The sequence below is a fragment of the Nothoprocta perdicaria genome, unplaced genomic scaffold (genome assembly GCF_003342845.1).
Source record: "Nothoprocta perdicaria isolate Ctin4 unplaced genomic scaffold, notPer1 scaffold_6, whole genome shotgun sequence".
Lineage (NCBI taxonomy): Eukaryota > Metazoa > Chordata > Aves > Tinamiformes > Tinamidae > Nothoprocta > Nothoprocta perdicaria.
In genome coordinates, this window is record NW_020455865.1 from 1,989,535 (window position 1) to 2,008,744 (window position 19,210).

A 19,210-nucleotide genomic window follows, 5' to 3' on the forward strand; every position below is an offset into this window, starting at 1 on the left:
TGCCGGAGGGAGCTGTTCCAGCGCCAGATTTGAGGGACAAACGTTATTTGTCATGTAGCTGCATGGCAGCAAGTGGTGCGGTGCCATGTATAGGTTTGYTTGGCTTGTAAATTATGGAAGAATGGGATGAGGGGTATGTGTGTGGGAGCCCCCTTCCCTGTCCCGGTGCTGCCGGGGCACAAGGTGCCCACGGGCTTTGCTTTCCCAATGCTCAGGGGTTGCAGCTATTGCATTTTTCAGGGTCTCTCTGCCCTGATCCTTCTGCCAGGAACGCGACYGTGTGGGCTGCACCACGGATTAGCACTACCAGGGTGTAATTTAACTTTGATCCCATTAAACAACCTCAATGCCCAGGGAGTTTGTCACCTCTTAGAGCGGGCTCCCTCCAAGGCAGTGAGGCTGCAAGATCTGGGGGTTAATCTGTAATTGTCTGTTTTTAAACAATTTTCCTTCCCGGGGGTTTCCCTGGGACTAGAACAAATCCAAAGGGAGAGGGCGGTATGAAAGAGCTGTTTACAGCAGACTCTTTAAGAAGAGCCTCTTGCTTTTTGTTTTTGTGTGCATCAATATGASGCATGAGATGAGGCCAAGACTTTTTATTTTTAAATGTGCTTTTTCACTCAAAAGTGCCAAGGCAGCCGGCACAGCTGCCCTGGAACCAGCCCCTGCCTCCGGGCTGGCCTTGGGAAGGGGCACCCTGTGCCCAATGCACAGGGCATCTGTCATCAGTGCCCAATGCACAGGACATCAATGCACCTCTTGGGCACAGATGTTTCAGAATTAATGAGTGTATAAAACCAAGGGAGGTTGCAAATTCCTATTTACAGGGACCTGACAATTTCTGTGTCTTATATAATGTAATGTAAAATGAATGGGGAAGGAAATGCAAAATATATTGCGAAGGGCTCCACAAACGAGGCAGTGGCTCCAGGTAGRGAAGGAGATTTTATTACTGTGCGATGCAGTAGAGCGAATGGCAACTCCCCAGGCCTAATCCTCCTCTTTGAAAATTAATCATAAGAAGAGTTTTAAAAAAAGGTTTTTACATGCAGAAATTATTCATATTCTAAACAGAAACTTTTAGAGACTGTTAGAAAGTATTAAATATTATCTGCAGTTTGAAAAAAAATGACTCTTTTGGTAGAACTTTGACGTTGTTGGTGCAAAGTCTTTGMAAAATCATCTCCTCGCGCTGCCATGGGAGCTCTCCCAGCAGCAGCCACCAACGCAGCCGGCTCCATGATCCTGGCTGAGACCGTTTTGTCTTCCCTGCTGTCTTTGCATTTCCCCCCAGAGGGGATTTTCTTGCATCCAGGACTAAATTGTGCTTTTGGTGCTTGGGGCGCTGTTGAGGCTCACCCTGCCCATGTCCCCATCCCTGCACACTCAACACGGGGGTGTTGCCGGGTTTCCTTAGGGCTGTTTGCCAGGGGCTCTGGATCTGCAGAGGAAAGGGGCTGCGCGAGTGCTCGGAGCAATAAACATCCGCAGGGCAAAGATCAGTGCAGCGGAGAGGCGGCTAATGGCAGCTAATGGCTGCTGGGGCAGCCGCGGGGCCGGCGCCARGCCCCTCATGCCCAGAGAGATGCCAGGAAACTCGGGCAACTTGGCCAGTCTGCAGCTGGTTGCAAACATCATTTTGCAAAGATGACTCAGATGCAACAAGGTTCCCTCCATAGAAGCCAATGGGAGCTGGAAGATGGTTGCATCTCCAGGCTGGGTCTTTTGAGGATAATTCTATGGATTTCATCACTGTGCGGCGTGTAGGATTTCTCTATAGGGGTGTTGTCTCAGGCTTTCCCAGAAGCAGGGACGTCCCTGCCCACTTCAGCCCGTGGCTGCTTTGCACTTGTGCTTCYCTTGCAGGGATATATTTAGATTTTACCCAAGGGCTTTTAATTTCCTCACTGACTTGAGCCACCGTGACAGCTCTCCAGGTATGTTCCCATTCCCCCTCCAGCCTCTTAAACCTGCCTCTGCTCCAGCTGGAGGAGATCACGGGTCACTGCAAAGCTCCGGATCGCGGTGCTTTAGCTGCCAGTGCAAACCAAGTGCCAAAGGAAGGGAGATGGGTGCCTGTGGTGCCATGGCTGGTGGGGATATTCATGGAGCATCTGCTTGGTATCTGCTCTGTTTCTTTTTCGGAAAGACGTCACGTCTCAGCCCCGAGCTAACGGGCTGCTTTTGCAGCTCGCGCGTTCGCCGCCGAGCCACACTTTGTGGGTAAAAATGGGCTTGCAAAGGCAGCRATGACAGTTCTGGGATTCGGCACGGCTCGCGGCTCCGTTACRTAAGCCCTTCCCGCCGGCGCTCCGCGCTGCCGGGGCCGGCGCGGGGAGGAGCGGGGCCGCGTCGCTCGCCGGCCGCGGGCGCCTCGTGGGGCCCACGCGAGCCGCGGGCGTGCGGCATGCCTAGAATTGTGCCGTGGTTTGATGCCACGACTTGACCCCCTGGGCCACGGCATCAAATGGTAGCTAACCCCCTGATCTGGAGAGGAGCAAACTCGTGGCCACAAAGCCCTGGGTTTTGTACGGGAGATGTTCTCTCAAGCCCCAAATGTTCCTAATGTTCACATTTGGAAGGGATCCCGTTGAAGTATTAATGCAGAGAGCTCGGGGAATAGTGGGGAAATCAAAGGCTCTTCTGCTGCCGGGTGCGCTGTCCCCCCAGCTCACGTCTCGCTTGCAGCTCTGTGAGTGTTTAGTTACTTTACATAATTAGTCCATCCCGCTCTTCAAAGGCTCCCTTCTCTCCCCATCCCATCGCTGCTGCAGCGCAATGAGGCCGTAAACTTTAATAAACTTCTGCCGAGTCATTAAGGCTCTTYTTCCCCTTTCCTCCTCTGGCCTCCTCTTCATCTCCCAGGCATCACGGCCCTGCTCAGCCTGCAGGGAAAGGGCCGAGTTCTCCCCTTCTGCGTGTGCAGAGGCTCCGTTTTGGTGGGGACCCCTCTGGGTGCCGGCAATGCAGATGATCTGGAATAATAATCCTCCACAGGCCAGGAATGCAGCAATGGAGGTCCCAGAAATGCCTCTTCCCGGTGCCACCCTGGTGCTCGCAGCTCATTGCTGGCCGTGGGAATGATGATGCCACAACAGGGATGCACTCAAAGGATGCGGGACTCCTGCAGCACCTTCCCAATATCTGCAGCGAGCTCCTCCTTGGAGCTGCGGCCTGCAGGCTCCCGGGATGAGGGGAGGTCGGGATGAGCTGGCACAAGCTCCGTGTGTGCTGAAGTACAAAYGGGGCTCACAAGTATTTTAGCTTGCAAAACGGCGTGTTTTGGTTGACGTGGGGCTGCAGGTTGGGCTCCCTGGGGCAGGCGCTGCCCCTGGAGACCCGCGAGCCGTAAGCAGCTGGTTTGTGCTTGTCATCGATTCCGAGCTGATGCCGGCAGTGCACGCTAAGCATTTTTATTAATAACCCGTCCTCGCTGTGCCGAGAGGCTTCCCAGCATCTCCAGTGCAGCTCCGCTACCTCCACGGCTCTGAAGGAATCCAGGTACTGGTGTTCTCTCCTGTGAAAGCATCAGAGCTCATTGCATCCAGGCCTGTAATTTTGCATCCATCTGTGGCACAGGGTTAGTCACGAATACAGCAGGTCCATCTGCCGCGTGGGAAAAGGGCCCTGCAGGTGGGAGCCCCAGGCCTGTGTTACTGGAGCCACCTGCACTAAACCATCCATGTCGTGGTGTCAAATTTGTAGTGTTTTGGGTGCAAAACCAGCCATGTGCCCCCAGAGGAGGCTGCAGTGATGGCAAAATCATAGGCAGGCTCCAAAGCTTTCCTGCAAAACATGCRCTCCTGCTCCAAGGAGCTCTTCCCAGCTGCTTGTGGTACCTGTACAGGGCACACGTGCGTTTCAGGGAGACTTCCAAAGATGTTTCAAGATCCTGTGCCTGCTTTTACTGCAGCGYTTCTTTGCAGGCTAAAGCTTTTGGGTCATATCTCATTGTAACAAGTTTGTTTGTCAGAAAAATGTAAAATATGATAATAAAAAATACCTTCCTGTTTCATCAGCTGGTTATAACAGGCTCAATCACACTGTATTAATTATGAATAAGTGCATGAAAGGAGTTTTGGCAGCGAGGATTGAAAGGTACCTAGATAAAAGGAAAATATTTAATGGAGCARTTGCTGTAGATTCCACTAGAAATAATGAAAGATTAGTTTCATTTTACATCACATTTTCAGAGACATTATTACCCATAGCACAGTGGTGCCTCGGTGTAACGTGGATGCTTTGGTGAGGAATCAGCACAGGGCAGTGGGTGCAATGGTGAAGATCAAGTGGTGATTCCTGGGAGTGCTCCCAGGCCCCAGGGATTTACTTTTGGACTTTGATGCAAAAGAATTGATGTTTTGTCATTTTTTTTTTGTTTTTATTATTTTCCTCCCCCACTCTTTGTCATTCTTTGAAGATCTCTTCTGCTCCTGAAGTTGCAGTTAAGCTGCAGCTTAAGTGTGCTCCTTGGGTCCTTTACCTCCATTTTCCAGCCCTGACTAGTGATATTTTTGTATTATTTTGCCCCAAAGAGGTTTTCCTTGGTGTTAGTGACCCCTTTTCTCTGTCACACTGGAAATGGCCACTCTCTGCAGTGGCCCTGTAGCAGCCTCAGGCTTCCTTGGCCGTTATGGGTTGTGCCTTGCATTGTGTTTAAGTAYCTAAGAGAAGAGGTGTCTTCCTGTGGAGTTTCTTGAGGTGCTTTTGTTACCTCCTACATTAGAAGCATAGATTTATGGCAGGAGAGCTACCATTATTTTATTAAAAATCACCATGTTTTCCCATAAAACCGCTTTTGCTCCATGCTGCTGCCTGGAGGCATTAATGCCGAGGTGGTAATTTGAGCAAAAGCCCCTCCTCAAGTCAACACTCAATCCTGCAGTTAACGTTCGTCTTGAATTAGGAGTGCAGAGCAAAGCATGAGCTCCAGATAGTCCCCTAAGAGAGAGACCTGGATGTCCTAGAGTGGGCAACATGGGGAGTCTGGGTGGATTCATCAGGAATCAACAGCTGGATCTGGAGCCAGGAGCTTGCAAAGAGCCCCCAGGAGTGAAGGGGGATGAAGCAGGGAGAGGAAGAGGAGGCTGGTGCCAACCCAGCCCCAGAGCAGAAGGGAAAGGATCTTGGGGAGTGACAGCACTGACAGAGTTTGATGATTCATGTTGAGTCAAAAGGATAAATTAAATGTGTACTAAAAGCTGGCACATTAGTAAATGGGCTGTGGGTTTTTTTTATGCATTTTGTGTTTCAAAACGTTGAAATAAAATACGTCCTACAGTGAGATCCTAGTAAGAGATAAAACTCTGAGGAGAGAAATATGCTCTTGGTTAACAGGAAATGGAGACTTGCCTGTCTTCCCAGCTCAGCTGTGGGCTGTTTGTGCCYTGGGATAAGGCCCCATTGGATGGGGACTGGAGCAGGCAGAGATGGTGCTCGACGTGTGGCTGCTAGAGCAGGRGACAGGAAGGATTTGCCTTTCTCTTCCCAGGTAAATCCTGTGGCATTGGCACATGGTGATGATGTGTGGTGTTGGCTCGTGGCGATGGTGTGTGGTGATGGTGCATTGCATTGGCAAATGGTGATGGCATGCGGTGATGGCACAGGGTAGGACACTGCTGGCCTTTGTGGTGAGGCTCTATGGCCCTGATGGCCACATGGGAGGGCCCAGTGGGGTCTGTCCAGACTGTCTGTGGGTCCTGAAGGGCAGCCAYGCTCTGCAAGGTTGTGATGTGTGAGCAGATGCTCTCTCCCAAGAGCTGCCATCAAACATGAGCAGGAGAAACTGCAGCCTGGTGACATCTCAAGCAAGAGGATGGCCAGCAGGACCCCCATTGCTGTGTCCCACATGGCCATGGGTGACTCAGGACACTCTGTGTATCCCTGCCTGGCTGCTATGAATTCCCTTCCCTATTTGATATCCTAGAAATCCTCCCCAAGGGGTAACTAGGGAGCTGCAGCCCTTCTCACCAYCTGTGGAGAGGGGGACTGAGATGCTGGGGGACAGGAACTTTTGCAGGAGCCGCTTCATGTGGCCTGGCGAGCAGGGACCGACACCATCGGGGTGGGTGACTGACACYTATCAGGGACGGTGATGGCTCTGGGGGTTGTGGCAGGGGGTTCCCCTCCACGGGGCTGCTGCGAGGACGGAGCTGAGGGGACCTTGATGGCCTGCTCAGCGGGCGCCAGCCCGGCACTCGCAGCCTCCTCCCTGGCTGTGTGCGGAGGAATGAGAGAAAATAGCTTCCTCCCCCTCACCATGYTGCTGAAGAACAGGAATGGGGAAAAAATAACCCTGCAGCCCCTGCCCGGCAGCGAGAGCAACGCGATGGGGGTGCTCGAAGGGAGGCAGCGTGGGGAGCGTCTCCGAACGGAGCCGCTTTGGGCGCCGCGAGCGCGTTCGCTTTGCACCAAAAGCGCCGCCGCCGCCGCAGCAAGGCCGGCGAGTTTGCCTTGACTCCTGCCGCTACCAAAATAACCGCGGCGCGCAGGACGGGTCCGCGGCGGCGCGCGGGGAGGGCGCCCGCGCGGGGGGCGGCGCGCGGAGCGGCGCGGTGCGGAGCGGCGCGGCCGGGCGCGGGGCCGGCGATGCGCGGCGCGCGCCATGGCCCGGGCCAAGCTCCGCAGCTCGCCCGCGGAGAGCGGCGCGCGCGGCAAGACGGCGCCGCCGGCCACGCCGGACGACGGCCACGGCGTGAGCCCCTTGCTGCCGGCCCGCAGGATGGGCTCCCTGGGGAGCGACGGCGGACAGAGGTAGAGCAGGGCTGCGGGGTGGGGCGGGGGGGACGCGGTGTTGGGGGGTGATATCTAAGAGAAGGGGAGGGTTTGTGCCCATCTGGGGAGCGGCGGCGGATCAGACCCCCCCGCTAGCCGAGTACAGGGGCCACCTCGGCTGCAAAGTTGCATTATGAAATAGGCAGCGGGAGCAGATGGGAGACAGTTCCTTTGAATTTTTTATAAGGATTCCTTGCTTCTTGTATGCCCAAAACATTGCTGAGTGGCGGCCCTAAGACGGCAGGGCTGCTCCATGGCACCGCTCGCTTTTACACCTAATGCGGTGTAAAACTGGTCTTATTTCCCCTGCTAACACCCCCATGTGCGCTGTGCACAAGCACCATGGTTGTGATGGGAAGCAGAGATGTTCAATCCCCCATTTAAGGAATAATTTATTTACAACTGAAAAAAAAGGCAGCTAGCATGCAGAATGCTGCAGCCTCTCTCTGCAAGCGTACAGCTGCTGTGTGCAGAGAGAAATGAGCTGGTTTTCGGGGGGATAAAAATGCTTTGCACTTCACTTTCATTACACTGTGTTGGAATRAGACAGGTTCCCTTATTTTGATAAAGATGCATATGTCAGTAATTCAGTTTTCATACCATTTGTTTTATTTTCTGTTCCCATTTTTTTTTCAATCCACCCCTTTCCCTTCCCCATCYGTGCTCTCCTCTTTCTCTGCAAAACCTGCCTCACCTGAGTCTGTGCCATATGTCTTCTCCAATGCGATTTGGTGCCGTTTCTAGCTCAGCCTCGCAGGCAGGTTAGCACAACGGGGAAGCTTCTGCTTGCAGGGACTTTCACCTGCCTGGCTTGGAATGAGCTGGACCAGGTTTGGTATTGTCACGTAGGGCTGGGGACAGAGAGCAGCCAGGAGGGATCAGTGGGACTGTGGTCCTGCTAGGGATTAGCAGGACTGTGGTCCCAGTTGGGATAGCCGAGGGGGTGGATGAGAGCCGGAGGAGCCAAGCTGCCATGGGCACCTCACTGGYACTGTGCCGTGTTTTCCGGAGCCAATGACAGCATCACGCACGGCCATGGAGCACGTGTGGCATCCCCACGGTGTGACGAGCCAGCAAAGCCCCGCAGTTGCTTGGTTCTCCATGACTTCCCACGCTCTGTTGGTTTGCTGCTCATAGCGGTGCCAGGACACTCGGACCCAGATGTGCTGGGGCCGGAATACCCCCGGGGACATCTCCAAGTCACCTCTGGTTAGCCCAGGCTGTGAGTGGAGAGCAGGCAGCCAAGCCCTTGCTGTCAGAGCTCCTCGGCCAAGGAGGGATGYGGGAAGACTGTGCTGGATTTGGGCTGGGAGCAACTCCAAACATCACAGAGCTCCAGTGCTTCAGTGGACCCTCGCCAGGAGGCCAATTGCATGGAGCATCTCAGGGCTTTCCAAAGGGCACAGCAAGTGCTGAACCCAATTCCCTGGATTTCACGGGAATGTCAAGGGTTTTGCCACACTCCTGCAGACAAGAAGGGGCAGTGACTTGCACACTGCTGGTGAGAAGTTCAGGGTAAGGTTTTTTCTGTCGCCTTTCTCTGACACTGGGTGAAGGGCTATGCGTTCCTGCTCATGACGCTGCCCCAGTTCCTCTGCTCAGCTTTCTGACTCCTCGGCTTTCTGGTAACCGATTTGGCAAGTGAAACTTGTGCCTTTCTCTTTCACTGCCCTGCCAGGCAGCAATGGCTTCTGTGGCATCACTCCTGCAGGAATGAATGACGTGTTTGACTGCTCYGGCTCCTCCAAAGCCTCGTGCGAGCGGCACAGCGATAGCAGCAGATCCTGGGAGTCTGGAGTGAAATGGCAGGGAAAGAGTGGAAGGAAAAGATGCTCAGTTACAAGATGTTCCCTTCTTGATGAAGCCAGTCAAGTTTATTTTTGCCTGCTTTATTTCCCCATTGCTTTATCTCCTAGTCACTACAGCATTTCAAAACTTTCAGAGGTTCTAGGTCAAAACAGGAGAAGAGGGCCAGGATTTGCCTGGAAAGGATCCATGGCCACATGCTGTGCAACCTGACTGCAAAGCAAGCGGCTTGGGCTGTCCCAGGCATCCAGTGTGGTGGCTCCTGCACCGCTGGTGGCTCCCAGTGCTGCAGGGTGGCAGGTTGAGGGCTGAAGAGGAAGCTGTTGTAGGCTTAAAGTCATGTAAATGTAAGCATCTTGGTTTGGATCTCGTTCTGTGCCCTGCTGCTGCCTCTCTAGTTCCGGACATGTGGATTTAAAGAAAACATTTTTACAAGATAATCGTGTCCTGTTTATGCAGCTCTGCTGGGAAGGAGGAGAAGTTCTGGCCACTGGCAATACCAGGGCAAACAGATACTCTTCAGGGACTCTAAGTAACCCTGAAAGTATCTGGTTTTGAAGAGCTGCCCTAAAACCTGGGAGGGCCGGAGGCTGCAGCACTGCGGATCCCTTCCCTGCTGGAACCGCATCTGCAGAGCTGCCCGTGGCTGCTGGGGACATTCACCTGGCCTCATTCCTCCCCCTGCCCCCTCTTTGGTATTCCAGGTTGCTCCCTAAAAGCTGCAGGATGCCGTAAGCTTTAACCGTGCTGAGCTGAGGATTGCTGGACGCCGAGGGCTTTGTGTGGAGAGGTTGTGCTCTGGTCCTGGCTTTGGCTCTTTCTGCTGGCTCTTTCCCTGGTCTCCRGTGGATACAGAGCTAGGCAGACCTTGGGTCTCAACAGGACAATCCGGTTTCCTAACGCAGGTTCCTCAGGGAGCTTCAGGAATGGGAGGTGTTGTGCATACAGGCTGCAGCGTGGCAAAATGCTGGTACTTGAAACCCTACAAAACCATCAATTTAAAAAACCCTGAAATGCTTAGGTTTGGAGAGGACAATGAAATTTGCTCAGGTTGCCAGGGAACCTCTGAAGACCTGCAGTCCTGTCTCCTTCTCAAAGCTGGACTAACTTTAAGGTTGAATCAGGTTGTYGAGGACCTGTCGAACTGACAGCTTCCAAAGATGGGGATTCCTCAGCCTCTCTGGGTGCCCCTTTTGGTAYCCGGCTGCTCGTGGGGTGAATCAGCTCTCCAAAATCTGCTGTGCTGCAGCCTCCTGCCCTTTGTGCACAGAAGGGCTGGCTCCATCTCATCCCACAGCCTCCCATTAGACAGCTGGAGGCAGCGTTAGATCCTTCCCACCCCTTCTGCACAGACCCACCTCCCTTGTCTGTCGATTCTGGGTATTTTTGGCAGAGGAAAAAAAAAAAAAAAAGAGAGACTTTGCCTCAGTTGCGTTACTGTGAGCAACGTGGCTGGAGCCTGCTCAGCAGCCCTGCAAGGGAAACGCCGCGATCGCAGGGAGGGCTCGACCCGGCCTCCCCATCCCGGGAAGCGCTTCGGAGAGGGAGAAGAGCCCCCGGCTGTGCCTGGAAGTGCCACCCCGGCCAGCAGCGGCCGTGCCCYGAGGAGCAGCACCAGCAGCTCATGTGACATGTGTTTCCAAGGTGAAACTTTCAGAAACTCTTGCAGACAGTTGCAAAGCCATCTGGAGATGAGAATCGGTGCATTTTTGGCTGTTTTTAGTTTTCTTTAAAGACATATTCCACGTTTCCTTGGCCGTTAGACTCCCTGTGTGAATTCAGGCCTCTGCAAGCATTTAGCAGTTGTTCTTTGGGGCTCCTGCAGGAGGGTCTCACTTGGGTGTGAGAGCCAAGAGCATCTTTAGGTTGCTGTGGCACCATCGCGTGCCTCAACCAGGGCGAATGCCAGTGCAGAGCAGCGCCTGCTCCGCTATCTGCAGTCGAGCTTCTCTTGTGTTTCCTCTAATGACTTTGCTTCTGCTGGACCTGCTCTACTTGTATTTTCATCCGCCTCCCAGGGAATGGGGTCATGTCGCTTGGCGAATGAAGGATGCTTTAATATTGCGGAGCTGTCAAAGCCAAGATGCACACGAGGAACTGGCAGCAGAGCGAGCGGCAGTGGAGCCGGCGGGAGCAGGATCACATGGGAATGTCGTGTCTAGGTGGAGCAGGGGCCCTTGGGGCATTTTAATTGAACTTAGGATTTCTTGCTTGCATTGTGTTTGAAGCAGAGCACGAGGGTCTCCTGGAGCACAAAGCTAAAGAAAATGAGAAAGTTGARGAAGGCTTTTGGTGCAGATAGGCCATGTGTGCGCCGCAGTAGGGACATCCCAGCGCTTGCTTCCCCCATCACCACCCTCTGTTTGTTTTTTCTGTCTCTCTGTTCTCCTGGGTCCTTCCATTTYCTCTGCATGGAAAGCATTTCATCAATGGGGGCTCAGCATCCTTGCAGACATGCCAACCTGCATCTGCCAAACCTGCTTTCTCCATGGCAGGAGTGGAATCGATTTGGAAACATGTAGTTTGCAAGTTTTATGCTAAAAAGAACAGAAAATGCGTAAGGAAAAGTGTTTTTATCTGCAGAGCAGAGCTCTTAGGAGAGCAGAGCAGCGGYGCTGCCGGGACGTCGCGGGCACCGGCTGCTGCCGCTGCCTCTAACTGCTCCCGGCCTTTGCTGCGGTCCCCGCGCTCGCTCCCGGTCTCACTCCTTGCGATGCTCTTGCCCTGTAGGCCTCATGCCGAGGATTTCAGTGCGGACTCCTCCTTCTCGCAGTAAGTGCCGTGCATGAGCTCCCGGTCGCRGAGCGCTCGCGAGCCGTGCGGCGCCGGGGGCCGGTCCCGCTCGCCCCGGGCCGGCAGATGAGGCAGCTCACACGGGAGCCAGTGACTCTCCAATCTCACTGTCGGAACCGTTATCCTTAGCCCTGCACTGGCGCTTGCCCGGGGCTGTGAGCCCCGGCTGCAGCTCTAATTAAACAATCCAGGTTCATCGGCAGAAGCAATTACAGGAGCAGAGCGTCAAGTCTCTGGTGCTGCAAAACAGAGCAGCCAAACAGAGCACAGCCTGTTACTGCTTCTTCYCTTTCTGATTTTATTAATGTATTTATCATTATGATTACTATTACAGAGAGCAAATGTATGAACTGGTGGGTGGCGAGCAGAGCGGGACCAGGACTGGGGGTCCCGCATGGGGGCTAATGGGGTTTGGGGGCTGCAAGGYGCCTGCACCTCCAGGGCAGCAGCGGCAGGTTTCTAGCTTGGTGCTATAGAGTTTTTAATCAGCCTTTACTATGTTTTGCTGGTTCTCTTAGCCTTTGCYGAAGTGCATGCAGATTGAACTATCGCCCTGCCCGGGCTCCGGGGGTGGTTTTGCCCAGCATCCCCCGCGTGGGAGCTTCCCGCCCGCCTGGTTGTCCCGCAGATGTTTGTGCTTGGGTTTTTGGGCATTGCTCCCCTGATGTCGTGAGCGGGAGGGAGGCCCAGGCTGCCCTGGAGGCTCTGCGGTTCCTGCCGCTCTGGCTCCCGGGCAGAGCGTTTCCAAGGGTGGCTGCTTGGAACCTGCTTTCCACCAAAAAAATAACCTAAGACAGCCCCAAGCTGCATTTTTCCCTCCATCCAGCCCCTCCTTTGGTGTGGGGAGCAAAACGGAGCCTGGCTTAAGGTTGAGCCGGAGCTCTGGCCAAGCCAGGGGCTCCTCTGAGACGGCGCTGCCTTGTAGAGACAGGTGCTGGCAGCCACCTAATTGCAGAGATTTCTGTTCTTTTTATTTATTTATTTATCTCTCTATCTATATATTTATTTCAGATATCTCTGAAATACCCTGCTAACGATAGAGATAATTCCTTGAGATGATTTCCTAGCTGAGAATACCTCTTTTTGCCTAGTTGTACTGTGAGAACAGGGATTCTGGATGCAGAAAGATGCTTAATACATAATACACACACATACACATATGTGTATATATATATATGTGTATGTGTGTATATATATATGTGTGTGTGTGTGTGTGTATATATATATATATATATATATATGCACCTATTTCCAGGCCTGTTTCTTGCAGTGCAGGCGCTTGGCCCCGAGCGGGGGGCGATTCCCGTCGGGGGAGGCGGGAGCCCTTCGGGAGCCGCTGGGCAGGGTTTGGTGGCCGCGTCACCACCCTGGCCAGGAGCCTCGGGCGCCTCTCGGGTTCCCGGCCGTGTGTTTTCCACCGCCGCTCATGTAAGTCTGGGGCAAAGAAGCTCTTTGGGCTGCTGCTTTGCTGTAATGGCAGCGTTGTCACCTTCTGCCACCGATCCCCGCCCTGTGCTTTGGGGTGAGATTGAGCTTTTTTGGGTAGTGCATTTMTAACATGTTCATTCCTGGCTCTCTGGAGCAGACGCGATTCTCGAGTGGTTGCTGCCTCCTGTTTTCCTCACTGTCTCATTTTACCGGAGCTGTGCCTGTTCAGTGCTTTACAGCACTAATTACTGCATCTTTTTTTGGGGGGGGAAGCTCCCCGTTTCTGAGGAAATTGCCTCAAATCTTAGATTAATAAAGCACAGTAAATAACTGAGTGGAGAAGACAAAACTGCTCGGGCTTGGTAAGGTGCAGACAAACGGCCCTGACGGCACCTGCAGCAGAGGGGCCGGAGCCTGGGGATCCTGGGGTTCACAGGGTGGTTTGCTTTAAAAAGCACCTAAGGGTCTTTAAGCCCTGCAGGTCTGTGAGAAGAGGTGGCYGCTTGGTGTCCGGTTTCAGCGGCAGTGCCAAGGGAGCAGCCAGAGYGTGCTGGCCTTGCGGAGCCTTGGGAAAACCGGGAAAACTGGCGTCTTTGCCCTCGCTTTGGCATGGATGGATTCCCAAACGCAGGGAGCAGGAGCKCCCCTCGCTAAAGCCTTTCCCAGGAAGTCTTGGCATTACTGCTCAGCAGATATCTGCCGATCCCCCTTGTATTGGAGCTGGCACAGCCTCCTGTCACCTGTCCCCGCTCRGAACCATGCGCGCCGAGGGACATGTGTGACCGGAGCTGGCACCCTGTGCGCCAGCGGATTGCACTGGTGGAGAACAYGGGGTTGTACATTTAGTGCGTGTCACTCTGAGTGTGTTTGACTTGATCTGGGCCCAGGTAACGAGAACCCGGTGATTTTGTGGGCAGCTAAAAACCAGCAGAGATTTCCTGATATTAATGTCAGAGACTCTGATGTTGAATACAGCAAAATGGGAGAATTTGCAAACTCATTGCACTTGACTCCAGGCTTAGTGATGCTGAAGCTGGGTCTTGCTCAGAGCACGAAGCAGGTACTAGAAAGCCACCCCTTAGCTTGAGCACAGCTTGTAACCCCAGGCTGGGAGATTATAAAATTCCAGAGCCTGGAAGAGCTATAAAATGTCTTTGCTGTCCACAGGGCCTCGCAGGGCTGACCTGGGCTCAGGGCAGGAGGAGAAGCTCGAGGGAGGCAGGAGCGGGGTCGGTGCAGAGGCTGATGGAGCAGAGGGCAACAAGTGCCGCAGGGCCTCTGCACGCTGGGAATTTGCAATATTAACGGCTGCTTCCCGCAGGTTTCCAGCATCCTCCCCATCCTGCCTTTACTTCCCGGCTGCATCGGAGGCTCCGAGCGTTACAKTTCCGGGCTGGTTGGCAGAGCCGGGTTTTCCACAACGGCCAAGTTGTGGTTCCTTAGCAACAGGGGGGATTTTCCTCCGGGGCGCCGGGGCTGCTCCTTGGCGCGGGGCCGTGGGTGGGCGCAGCGGTGCTCACGTGCCCGCCTCTGCCCGCAGGGTGCAGGTGGAGTTCTACGTGAACGAGAACACCTTCAAGGAGCGCCTCAAGCTCTTCTTCATCAAGAACCAGCGCTCAAGTAAGTGCCATTGCCATCGCCTCCGGCTCCTCCGTGGGGAGGTGGATGGGGAGCCCCGTGCCCAGCTTCGGGATGGATCAGCCCCACGGCATAGCAGTGGGATTTGTTTTCTTTCTCTGGGAAGAATCTRCTAGTTCAGTTATAAATCCCTGTTTTTCTTTCTTGGTAAGAAGCYGGGGCTCAGCACACCCGCCTGCCCGCGAGGAAGGTTTTAATGAAAACGCAATGGGTTTGCCACTTGCAACTTGAATAATAACCCAAGGCCCTGGCTCAGAAGGGAAAGCTAGGAAAGCAGCTGCTTTTAGTCACTGTCCACCCTGCCCCGAGCCGCTCTGCGCAGCTCCAGGATTGCTGGGGGGCAGCCCCTGGCAGGCAGGGCAGGTTTKGGGTGCAGCGGAGCAGAACGGAGCCGTGTCCAAGGCAGGAGGTGCTGCAAGCCCCGGGCCAGCGAGCAGCACAGCCGGAGCCCGCGAGGGGCTAGCGCGGCTCCAGGGCGCTGCAGCTCGGCCCGCGGCCCCGCGAGCACCCGCTCTCCCTCCCGCAGGCCTCAGGATCCGGCTCTTCAACTTCTCCCTCAAGCTGCTCACCTGCCTGCTCTACATCGTGCGYGTGCTGCTCGACAACCCCGAGGAGGGCGAGAGCTGGTGGGTGCCGCGCGGCGCCGCGTCCCGTGCGGGCCTCTCCCCAGCTCTGATGCCAAAAGCCCTCCGAGCATCAGGGAAGGGAACGCGTTCTGCCATCTAGGTCCCCGGGGTGACAGATGCCACATGCATCACTCTGTTCTGGGGCTGCGTAGGAGCCTATTTTTACCCTGCCCTTGCGTTGTTTATCCCACACATGCATTTTTTTTTTCCCTGCATGAGCTGGGGTGCTCCATGGGAATTAGTGCTTTGCTGCCCTCCATGGGAAGGACCCAGCGTGTCCCAGAGGTGCTGGAGAGCCCGGGTTAGGGTGGGCAGGGGCCCTGGGCGGCCCCTTTGCCCCTCACTGCGCCTCGTGTCTCCACCACAGCTGGGAATGCGACAAGCAGAACCTCACGCTCTTCAACCAGTCCACCCAGATCAACTGGTGAGTGGTGGCTGCGCGATCCCGATGGGCAGGGGCTGCATCCCTGGGGAAGCCGATTCTCCACACAGAGGACTGAGTCCTGTGTTCCCTGTGTGGTGACAGCTCTGCTAATGGCCCTAGCAGACCGTGACTCTTCTTTGCAGGTCCCATATCTTCTGGGTGGATAGAAAAACGCCCCTGTGGGCTGTCCAGGTGAGTGTCCAGACCTCGGGCAGTGTCATGCAGAAGCCRTGCTGTATTTATATCATATGGGCTGATGCTCTGCTCTCAGCATGTCCCTGGGCTTGTTTTGTCCCAGAGCAGATGGGGAAAAACAGTTTTTTGATGAGCAGAAACGAAGCCAGGTTTTTAGTTCAGAATAGCAAGCAAGGGGAAGGCACTGGCAAGGCTGARGAGGCATCGAATGGACCCTAAGGAGCATTTGCCCGTCTCTCCCGCAGGTCAGCATAGCTCTGATCAGCTTCCTCGAGACCATGCTGCTCATCTATCTCAGCTACAAGGTGAGGGTGCTGTCGGGAGCGCTCCAGCATCCTGCTCCACGTGGGCACTCCAGAGCCACCAGCCAGGGATGGGTGCCCTGGGGCACGTCAGCCTTAGCGCTGTCACACACGGAACCATGACCTGCTTTGCTCTGTATCCCCGCGGAGCTGCTGTTTGACTCTTCAGCAGAGCTGAGCCAGCACTTCTCTTCTTCCACTTTGCTTGAAATTCAGACCAGGTCTAGCTTTTGCAGAGGCCAACTGGGTTTTAAAGTGGGCCAGAAATGAGCCCCTCTGTTGAAGTGCTCTGCATTTCTAAAGATTCAAGGCCTGGATGCAGACTCAGCACTAAACTCAGTCCTGCGTTGACCTGCGGTCTCTTTCCCTTACCTGGGGCTCTCAATGGTCTCAGTGGCCCTTTGCAGAGATTGGGATTTTGCATTAAGGAAGCACTTTTGCAAGAAACAGCCTTGTCTCCTGCTTTTAATGAGAACAGTCACCTTCAACCTGACCTCTCCATGGCAGAAATCAAGTGTTTTGGGAAGTCCTCCCATTCCCGTGGTCTGTCACCACTGTCACCTCTGCCTTCCCCCAGGCAAACGGCAGCATCTCCCTGGCTGCTCTCAGTGGGAGCTTTTCAATTGTMCTTCTGTGTATCTTTAAGCTTATTCAATTAACGCTCTTTATTTAATTCCAGGGGAATATCTGGGAACAGATTTTTCGCATTTCCTTCATCCTTGAAATGATCAACACAGTGCCCTTTATTATCACCGTGAGTATTCACTATTGGTATTTTAAAGCAACTATAAGTTTAGTAAGTACTGCTGTTTAATAGTGAAATAAAGAGAAGAGAATGTCTGGCCAAGTATTTAAAGCTGGCAGGGAATTTTTGCTTCAGTGTTTTTCAATATAATGACTTTCTCTGGAGCGTAAGCCCAAAAAATGTCTTCCATTTTCAGYTGCTCCACTGCAGTCGCGGGAGCGATGTCGGCCGTCAGCGACGGCCTCTGCAGAGAGCAGGGATTTTTCTGGAAATGAACCTCCTACTGATAGGGCTGGAACTGACTGTTTATGTCTTTATTTTTGGTAAAGAATGCTTTATGCTTTATGCTGAGTTTTTCAAGTCAACCTGTGCGTAACTCTTGCTTTTGTAGATATTCTGGCCTCCTTTACGGAATTTATTCATTCCGGTTTTCCTGAACTGCTGGCTTGCCAAGTATGCCCTGGAGAACATGATAGTGAGTAATCAAACATATCCCATCCACTGCATCCCAGCTTTTTTTTYGCAATAGTGATGAAAGCTGCAGCAATCCCAACCAGCGCCCGCCTTGGTGCCACAGCTCTGCCACCTTCAGGACTCCATGGGCTCTGTGTAGGGACCAGTCCGGTGTTCCCTGGGTTATGATAACACAGTGGGGTCAGAGATACCTCCTCCACTCCCATGTTCATCTCTTGAGCTGTCTATCGCAGCTCCCTGCAGCATCCTGCATGTGGGCTGACATGAACTGATGCTACTCCTTGCACAGCCCAATGTCTTTTCAAAGGGCCACATTCTGGCCTGATGTCCCTCTGAGCTGGATGGCTGGAGCCAGCAGTGCTTTACTGTGAGCTCTAGCCATAGCTGCTGCAACTTGGTGAGACCTCTCTTCCTTCTTCACAGAATGACCTGCACCGAGCCATACAAAGGACCCAGTCTGCRATGTTTAACCAAGTGCTCATTCTCATCTGCACCCTGCTGTGCCTGGTTTTCACGGGGTAAGTGCTGCTCTTTGTGTTGCTGATCCCCCTTCTTCCCAATGCATTCATTCCAGGTCTCCATGCTGTGGAACAGGGAGCAGGTGGAGGCTCCACGTTGGTGGGAGCTCCAGGAGGCAGCTCTGCATCAAGCCCTGGGGAGATGATCCCAGGCAGGGAGGTGATAGGTGATTTGAGAAGCTGGAGGAGTCTCTTCCTCCATCTCCGAGCACTATCTCCTAGCCTGATCCTTTAGCCTGGTGCTTTGTATGCTTTAAGAAAAGCTTCAGGGCTGTTGATCAGAGTGAACTTGTGCGTCTTTGATGTCTCCCCTTCACTAACGTGACCAATCCCTGTTCTGTTAAACTAAGAGAGAGTTTTGAAATCAGGAGGGCTCCTACTGAGGCTGCTGTACCCAGACCCCAGGCYTAGCTCAGCTTTGACTTGGCCAGAGCTGCGTGGCCGGGATCACCCTCCAGCTCCGCAGCTCTGACTCCTGCACTGCAGACATTGACTCAGAGCTTCTCCTTACTTTGCTCTCTTTCCCAGAACATTTAACAAAAAGAAGATCAATTCCTATTTTAGGAGCTAATTGCCATCTCTAATTACATGATTTTTAACAGAATTTTTAAAATTGGAGCATATCAGGGTGAGGGAGCTGTCTGCGGGAGACAGCTTATATAAATTCAGGAGTCTTGGAGCGGGGCAGTAACAGCCATTGAGTCAGGGACAAAGCCAGTCATTTCCAAAGGGGACCCAGGTTTGGACACAGGTCCAGCTGCGATGGCTCGTGCATCCCACCACACTCCTGGCTCTGAGAGCCCAAGAGTGTGCTGCTCTTGGGAAGAAGTTACCATGGTTGCTGAATTCATTGGTGTAATCAGCCACTGGGTCCTTGCTAATTAACAGGGCCCTTGCAAAGAGCAAGGGCAGGGGTTSGAAAGACCTCCCTGTCTGCACCGAGTGCCCAGCTCCCAACCAGGCTGCCCGAGTCCTCCCCTGGCTCCGTGTTCTGGGCTTGGAGCACAGGGAACCAATGAAGCCGCTGAAAGAAAGGGATTCGGAGCTCTCGGGCCCCAAGTCTCCGACAACACAGACGATCTGCACTTGTTAAAGGCTAATGTGATGTCTAAGCTCATCAGCACCCTGTGCCCATGGCGCCTTCTGTGCGCTGGGGCTGTCGCTTGTTTTCTTGGAGATTGAGTTCCAAGGCTGCTTACGTGCTGTGGCTCCTCAGCAAGATGCCTCTGGAAGCGCGGGTCTGCCAGGTGCCCTGGTGCCTAATTGGGGAAGCTCTGTCTGAGAAGGGAACAGGCAGGATGGAGGCATCGCTTGCCTCCTGCTTGCTGCAGGGGCTCAGGCTTAGATGTGAGGACCCTTCATGCAGGTTGAGYCCCTCCAGAAGCTGACTGGGATGGTTGATTGTGTCCTTTTATTTTATTACTTTTTTTTAAGTAGTTTTCCCTCCGTTTGTGACATAGCCTTATTGTGAAGGAGCTAGGACCCAG

The 19,210-nt window shown here is 53.8% G+C and overlaps 1 protein-coding gene across 4 annotated transcripts in view; it reads left to right on the forward strand.

The window, feature by feature from the left end:
* The window catches only part of KCNT1 (potassium sodium-activated channel subfamily T member 1), a 42,225-nt gene that overhangs the window by 10,465 nt on the left and 12,550 nt on the right, over positions 1–19,210 (forward strand). For 2 of the 4 annotated variants that reach the window (XM_026049477.1, XM_026049478.1), the window contains exons 1-10: positions 6,605–6,753; positions 11,311–11,352; positions 14,342–14,421; positions 14,966–15,065; positions 15,433–15,489; positions 15,633–15,681; positions 15,930–15,989; positions 16,666–16,740; positions 17,123–17,206; positions 17,629–17,723. In XM_026049477.1, the coding sequence (XP_025905262.1) occupies positions 6,605–6,753; positions 11,311–11,352; positions 14,342–14,421; positions 14,966–15,065; positions 15,433–15,489; positions 15,633–15,681; positions 15,930–15,989; positions 16,666–16,740; positions 17,123–17,206; positions 17,629–17,723 (791 nt within the window). Of the gene's footprint in view, positions 1–6,604; positions 6,754–11,310; positions 11,353–14,341; positions 14,422–14,965; positions 15,066–15,432; positions 15,490–15,632; positions 15,682–15,929; positions 15,990–16,665; positions 16,741–17,122; positions 17,207–17,628; positions 17,724–19,210 lie in introns of those variants that run through there. The other 2 variants (XM_026049480.1, XM_026049479.1) reach the window with 1 other exon arrangement.